The sequence below is a fragment of the Condylostylus longicornis genome, unplaced genomic scaffold (assembly GCF_029603195.1).
Source record: "Condylostylus longicornis isolate FDR11 unplaced genomic scaffold, ASM2960319v2 ptg000577l, whole genome shotgun sequence".
Taxonomy (NCBI): domain Eukaryota; kingdom Metazoa; phylum Arthropoda; class Insecta; order Diptera; family Dolichopodidae; genus Condylostylus; species Condylostylus longicornis.
The window spans coordinates 1-7,817 of record NW_026578532.1 but is presented as its reverse complement, the minus strand read 5'-3'; the positions used below and the strand labels follow the sequence as shown (position 1 = coordinate 7,817).

Sequence of the window (7,817 nt, the reverse complement as noted above, 5' to 3'; positions counted from 1 at the left end):
ATTGCTTGTGTCGCCCTAGTTACACGGGAACCCATTGTGAAGGTACGAAGCTTGTCAACTTCAATCCATTTGAGCGCATCAGCTGAAGTTTCAATCGGCGTTGGAGGGTCAGGAACATCACTCTCAACAGGTGAGTCCCAATTAAGTAAAATAGACGATGCTTTGTTGCAGTTGAGCTGATCCTCTGTTGGGGAATTTGGATTTTGATGGCAATCACGTTCTTGTATTGTGCCGTGAATATGATTATCGGATGGTGGGGAGCGAAGATGAAGAAAGCTGTTACCGGTGCTGTAACTGGGGGGTAGAGAGAATCATGATTGCGATTTTGAAGTCTTCCATTTTCTGGTGAATTTGAAACAGCGGACCCAGTAGTGCATGTGCATGTTAGAGAGCAGGAGAAGGAGATTGACCTCTACTTGCCTTCTTCGAGCAATTTTTTAACGTAACATGAGCGTACTCACTGCTTCCACCTTCAAAGTTTGTGCTCCGCCGGTAGAGTTCTTCGATTTTCCTCTTTACTTTCCCGCACCTAATTTTCGCGGTCGTCCACATCCACAAGCAGACCCAGTAGAGAGTCAAGAGAACCGAACAGCTGCAGAAGAAGTGAGTGATTTTGTTTTTCATTTATTTTATATCATCTCGTTTGGTTCAGAGAAGAAAAGCTGAAGAAGCAGCCGCAAATCTGGCACCGAAGCCAGATGTTCAGAAACAGAAGTTTCAGCAGATTTCGGTATGAATTCAGTTGAAGCTGATTCAATTTTCTTCTTGCTTAGGGAGGAAAACCAGAAATTGGAGCGCAACAAGCTGGTGATCTAGCGCGTAGCATGGTGAGTGATTCTGAGCATATTATGGTTCAGTTGTCTCTTCAGGGATTCGCCCCATCACAAGCAGATATCGCTGCTCTTCACTCCCAACATGGTGATCGGGTCACATTTGATCAATTCCAGCAATGGCAAAGGGAGAGATGCGTGCCTCATAAGGCTGCTGATACAGTCCCTGACCTTGAGAGATTTTTCAAGGATTTTGATTCTGATGGAAGTGGTTCTCTCACAAAACAGCAAGTTTGTACCTTGTTAGGGAGTTATGGAGAAGCTCTCACTGAGCAAGAGGTTGACTTTATTTTTAAGTACGTTATTGTTTTCTCACTATTCTCATTCAATTTGCTCTCAGAGAACTCGGCATTCAAGGCGATCGTATCGATTATCATGTGTTTGTAGAGAAGTAGGCTGAAACGCTTTCTCAAGCAATCTCCATTCTGTCTCTCCTTCAGATTACTGCAAGAGGAGAAGAGCGCATAGGCCTCCCCATCTACTTTTATTCATTCTACTTCTTTTTACATTTTCGGCATCTTTGCTTGATTTTAAATTTTCGCCAATTTTATTTGTTTATGTCTTCCCTTTCTGATTATTGGGCCTGCCACCCTGCATGTCATTTCTCTCCCCTGAACGCATTTCATTGCTATTTTTGGTACAAATTCAGCCTCTCCAATCAGCTCTGCTGATCACCACCAAGTCGCTTCAACAGTGTAAAATAACTATTGTAAGGAATAAGACTTAGCAATTCAGCTCTCAACGTTTCATTGATACTAGCGTCACTGTTCTGCTTATCTTCTTTTTGATGTTGATTGCATCGAATAGACAAGCTGCCGCTGTCAATCAATAAAGTTCAAATTCCTTTTCGTAATAACGTTACAGGTTCTTGTTTTTTCTTTGTTGCTTTGCTGATTCGTATTTGCAAAAAACGCCAATAATTATTGCTCTTTTTACCATAATAGCTTACCCTTTTTCTCGTACTCCAGTTTCAACTTGTTGCTTGCTCCGATTCGCATGCTTCACACAGAATCATTGTGAACGTTACTTCAATCGCCCATACCCTTGATAATTCTGTTGCAGATCCATTTTTATTAATAGATCTCTACTTCCCCAATCGTTTCTCCAATTATTCAAAATCTCCACTTCTTAACTTTTTCCTCAATTTTCGACATGAAACCGCTTTCCATCGTATCACGTTCTTGAGTCCTCTCTTGCTCTTCCATTATTTCCTCCACTTGAAGTAACATTCAGTCCAATGCCTTCGTCAAAGCTCTGTCCCGAAGAAGTCTCAATGCCGGAGGATACCGTCAATGGGTATTACACCGAACTGCAGCGCTCTCTCGAAGCTTCAAAGTTTCTCTTCCCTTCTAAAGACGACGCATCGCTTGGAAGTCAAACTGATTTCTCATCGCAACAATTTCTATCTAATTGGAAATTCAACACCCATTTCACCAGCACAGCATTAATGGAGTCGTATCCTTCTGAGAGGTCCACTCGACGGTATTCAACCGCTACCCTGCTGTCATTCCGAGCAACAGTCAGACCTCTTCGAAGTCCTCTTCTTATCGGTCTCATTGATCGTATTGCTTCTCCGAATTGTTGCCAACAAAACTCATCTCTTCAAAAGACATTATCTTATGAAGAATTGTCCCCTCGTCCTGAACTTGTCCCTTTCTTCAAAAACTCCTCTCGTGAACGTTTCCCCGAGAGTCTTTTATTGTCTCTCTCAAGCATAGATCGCTCGACTAGCCCGTTAAGACGCATTAATTCGAGTGGAGATCCAAGACCATTCACATCGTCTCCCTCGTCGGAGTCTCTTCGTTCCGAATTTCGTTACTCTTCAATTTCTCCAGATCACATCGCAAGAATTCGTTCAACTGATTCTTCATATTCCCCATTGGGACATTCAACGAGTCTCGTCTCCTTCCCTGAATCACTTGAAGACCATTCGGATACTCAACCCAAGCATCTTCCTCGTCACTCAGCGTCTTTTTCTCTTTCGAATCTCGGTCTTGCACATAACGACTCTTTGGATCCGCAACACCGCGAAATCGTTCCTTTTGGTCAGTCAGGATTTTTTGCATTTCTTAAATCTTTACCACAAAATGAATTCGTGCATCTCGCTCGAAGTGTTGCCCGTTATCGAAGGACTTCCCGGATCGATTCAACTCCAAGTACAATCGTCTCGATCAATCTTTGCTCTTGTACGACACCACATACATCTTCCGTCTCTGGAGCTAATTTTCAAACTGACTTCTGGCCCCATCAACTTCCAAGGAGTGGTGCGCTCCACGGCGTTCTAGATACAGTTCTCAGTGTGATGCTCGTTGAATTGCACCCAGATCTTGAAGTTGTTGAATTTCTTGATCGCCGCCTCCCTGCTGTGATTCGCCAACAAGTCGGAAATCGTCTAGATCGAAATTTTGTCGTGCAAATTTTTGGTGTTAGTTTTATGCGCGCCCATCTTGCAGGCCTTTGGAAAGTCGGCGACCTTCCGGAGTGCTCGGCTGCCGATATGCGTCGGCTTTGTTCTCATCCCCTTTACCACCACATGCTCTACGATATCAGCAATCGGTCCGAAATCCCCGTGTTCAGAAATCTAAATCTTTGCCCGATCCAATACTCAGCAGCGCGCACAACTCCGGCATTTCTTCAGCCACTAACAAGTTCGCTACCGAAGACTGTTCTGACTTCAAACGCCCCTTCAACGGTGTGCTCCTCTAACGAGCTGTCTCCTCTCTCTACATCAAAGGGTTCAATACAAGCAACTGCAAGAACCCACCGTCCAAGTTCTGAGATTTAGCTCTCTTCATTTGCCATGTACCGAAATCAGTGTGCTCGTTCAATTGCCGTGTTGTAGATTTTTCTACGTGCTATGAAGTCTTCAGCATTTTTACATTGTAGTGCACAAAACCACCCAAAAGTCCTACTTTCCAGGAGGTCACTTCTTTGCTGGAGGCCGTCCTGGCGGAGCTGGTTTGGCGCCTGAAGGAGGTCCTAGCTTGGCACCAGGAGGTCCCGGCTTTGCACTGGGAGGGTCCCGGCTTTGCACTGGGAGGTCCCGGTTTTGCACCTGTTGCACCAGGAGGTCCCAGCTTTGCACTCGGAGGGTCCCGGTTTTGCACCTGCTGGTGTTGCACTGGGAGGTCCCGGTTTTGCACCTGCTGGTGTTGCACCAGGAGGTCCCGGCTTTGCACTCGGAGGTTTTGCACCTGATGGTTCAAGTTCTGATGGAGCAGGTCCCGGAAAAGACCCTGTCTTTTCAATCGAAGGAGGTCCCGGTTTTGCACCTGATGAAGGTTTAAGTTTTGCAGCTGATTAAGGTTCAAGTTTTGCACCTGATGGAGATGCTGGTGTTGCACCAGGAGGTCCCAGCTTGGCACTGGGAGATCCTGCTTTTGCACTTGAAGGGGCTCCAGGCTTTGCACCTGATGGCTCTACTGGTTTTGGGGCTGTAGGACTCGGAAGTCCTGGTTTTGCACCTGAGAAACCATCTAGATTGGAGAACAACCAGATTTTGTACCTGGTTTTGCAGTAGGCTTCACAGCTGTAGGGGACTTAAGATCGGGTTTTGCACCTGAAAAAGTTTGTCTGTTGAACAGATCATGCGAATATTAAGATTCACCAGCCTTGGCTCCATCTGGTACGGACAATTTCGATCCAGGAATCGCTGGCTTTGCTGGAATAGTTGGTTTTCCAACAGATGTTGGCTGTAGGCCCGTTGCTTCTGAATTATCGGCATTCAGTAATTCATGATCAAGAGACGTCACCTTTAGGAATCGTCTTTGTTACGCGAATTGCTTGCGCAATATCAGGCTCTAACAAATAGGAATTCACAATCGAATGTCCCAATTAGCTCACCAATAATGAATGTTGCACCAGGGGGGGGTTCTTTTTGCTGCAGCAAGACTCTTCCTTTGAGATACAGAGGAAGGTTTCCGTCTGGGAGGCTGTTGCAAGATGACATTTTGGAATTGCCAGAAACTCACGTTGTTGCTTGTGGAGGTGGAGCACCACTGAGCTCAATATCCCTGAAGAAAAAGAATTGCTTTTAAGACTAAAAAGATGCTTACCGCATTTTTTGCCACTCAGGAGGAAATCGAAGGGTTTGTTGTGCCTGAAGACAAACAGTCATGGAGTATGTCTTAACAGTCTCACTTGAATGAGATCATGATCTAACATATCGATAATGACGTGCTGCTCTTCAATTTGTTTTTCGAGTCTGAAAAACATTTTCAACCCGGTCATTTTGGGACTCACTCACTTTCTGCATGACAATAAAAGTGAAATGACATCTGTTTGATCTTCAACCTCTAATTGTGTGTAATAAGTCGCCATATCACTTAAACTTCGATACGGACTCCTAAAAATCAAAAACTGATCAAATTGTAGAATCCGTAATTATTTCTACCGGCGATAAGTTGTCAGTCCTCCTTCAAAGGGTCTTCTTTGTTGTCCCAATTTCCCTCCCCTAATCGAGTCTGTCCCACGCCTATTTTTTGCAACATGACGTTTCCTTTTCCAATCAGATATAAATTCTTCCTTCCAATCGTGCCTCGATGAAACTGAACTTGCGTCGTCTGGAGGCCTCAAGGATCGCGTTTCATTTAACTGAAGAAAACACATTCATCTGTCCCAAATCATCAATCGCTTACATTTTTCTCAATGTCTCTCCATGCAGTTCGGCCAATCATTGAATCCCCAATTCTTTTTTCAACTTGATGAGGCCTGCGTGTTCATCATGCAGCGTGCATTTCTATTAATCACTCACTCATCGATTTGCTTTTCTTCAATTATTCGGCGTTTCCCTCTACGAGACGCTCCAGTCTGTGGAAGTTTGTATCGGCTGAACTGCGAATGGAGTGAAATGGAAGGATCGATACCGCAAGTTGGACACATTGGAAGAGAACGAGTTTGGAAACTATCTGGAGGACGAGAATGCGGTTGGGATGGAAGGAGACGCGGTTGGGATGGAGGGAGACGCGGTTGGGATGGAGGGAGACGCGGTTGGGATGGAGGGAGACGCTGTGAACGGAGGTCGATAGGGACGCTTCTTGGTTCCGCATCAGACAACGACAGAGGGATTGGTTTGCGAGACTGAAGGATTGAAATTTGGGACATTGTTTCATGCGTCTTCGTACTTCTCTGATCTCTGGTGGAGTCCCAAATCTCGAAATGTCTTGAAAATCAAAGATGAGGGAAATTCTGATTAATCGGGTTTACCTCTGAATGTTGGAAATCGATCGGTGAGAAGCGGGGGGGGCAGAAGGGGAGCGTCTGATTAGAAATTTGGGACATCTGGATGGGAGGAATGATGAATTTACATGCAAGGAGCAAGACGAGGTCCATGGGGATCAAGAGTGAAAGAAACTTGATTGGAATCTTCAGAAGTTCGACGAAGAACCTGAAAAAGAGAACTTGCAAAACATTTGGGACTCTCTGTTTTCTAACATTCATCGCTCGAAATTGAGTCTCTTCTAAATTATTCTTGATGCCTGACGCGATTTCGATCGAGTCAACGATTCCAGTGAGAAGCGCTTCTGGTGTCTGAAGAATAAAAACTATTAAAAGATTGTTTGTTATAAAACTTACAGAAATCATTTGAATTTTTGTGTCTTCAGGTCGACGTGCAATATGAGCGACAACATCGTATGACGACATTCGCTCTCCTACTGCTGAGTTGAGAAATTCAATAGGGAATTTGGCTTCAGTTGATTCCAGCGTCTCTGTCCCAAAATGCGGTTCCGGCATCTCCATTAGATCCTTTGCTGGAATGTGCTTCACGACTGGACTCTTTTTCGTGACTGGACTCTTTTTCGTGACTGGACTCTTTTTCGCGACTGGACTCTTTTTCGCGACTGGAGTGTCCTTCACCACCGAACTGGCTTCGGGTCTTTCCTCATATTTTGTTCTCGTCACAATCACTTGTTTGGAAACAATTCTTCGAGTCCCATTTTCTGTTGGGTGTTGGGAAAGATTCATTCGGGAATTCATGAACTTCTACTTGACGAGATTTCAGACGTTTTGAGCGCCGCAGGTTTCTTTAATTCAATCGTAGCCATATAGAACTTTGTATGTATGGATGGCAATAGTTGAAGTCCCAGGCACGCACTGTTATGATCTCACAATCAACTCAAATGATAAAAATCACACTGGGAAACAAACAATACGGAACCGACAATTTTGTGGTGCTACGACACAAGTTTTTTCATTTTTGCTTCATCCACGTCACCGAGGTCGCTGGCTTGAACCGATTTTTGATGACCGGAGAGTTTATCAGAAATCACTGAAGACACTGATCACAATTAGAACCCACCAAATGCAACCCACCTTGACGAGTTGAAGCATAGATCATTTTTGCTTTCACTGGCGCCGTGTCTGGTGCCCACATAATGAAAACCAGCTTCGTTGTTCCTGGGACTTCGACGACGGCGTAGCGACAATCCTCAGCAGGAAGGGACGCTTTGAAGGCCTCATAGGAAGAATCTTTGTCCCCGGTGGAATCCACCACGATTTCTTTATCGTCCTCAATTTTGAACGTGACGAACATAAATCTATAAAAACAAAGTTTTAGAATTCCTGAAATCAATTGACCCACTTGTGTTTCAGCTCATGTCGTTCCATGTGGATGAACATGAATCGTGGAGGACGATGCCCGTTGCCATTTTTAAAAAAGGGAAGACGAAGAGTGACGGACAAGTGAACCTTTGTTTTGCGCGGTACAGGGTCCTCTTTCATGCAAGCTGTACGACAGAAAGTGCGTGAACGATAATTCTTAATAAAAATCACACTCATCAAAAAATCAAAGAAATCATCAAACAGTTGAACGCAAGTGTTTAGCAAAGAAGCTCATCGGTGTTGCACTTCGAGGGGTTTCAACCCCTCCGTCTATCGCCAGTTGGAGTGCAAGCTCGAATTCGGACGGCGACCTGCTCAATTGCCTCTAGAACGGCAACACCTTCAGTTTCAGACGAGAGTCCGCGCTCTTTGCAACAAATGGGTGTC

At 44.7% G+C, this 7,817-nt stretch overlaps 1 protein-coding gene across 1 annotated transcript; it reads right to left on the bottom strand.

The window, feature by feature from the left end:
- Positions 1 to 4,130: 4,130 nt before the first annotated feature.
- LOC129617608 (translation initiation factor IF-2-like) lies at positions 4,131 to 4,947 on the bottom strand. Its single transcript, XM_055532758.1, has 5 exons — positions 4,886 to 4,947; positions 4,802 to 4,843; positions 4,438 to 4,595; positions 4,336 to 4,389; positions 4,131 to 4,294 (listed from the first exon to the last, which is right to left on the bottom strand). The coding sequence occupies exons 1-5, from the start codon at positions 4,945 to 4,947 to the stop codon at positions 4,131 to 4,133; spliced, it is 480 nt and encodes a 159-aa protein (XP_055388733.1).
- Between the last annotated feature and the right edge of the window lie 2,870 nt (positions 4,948 to 7,817).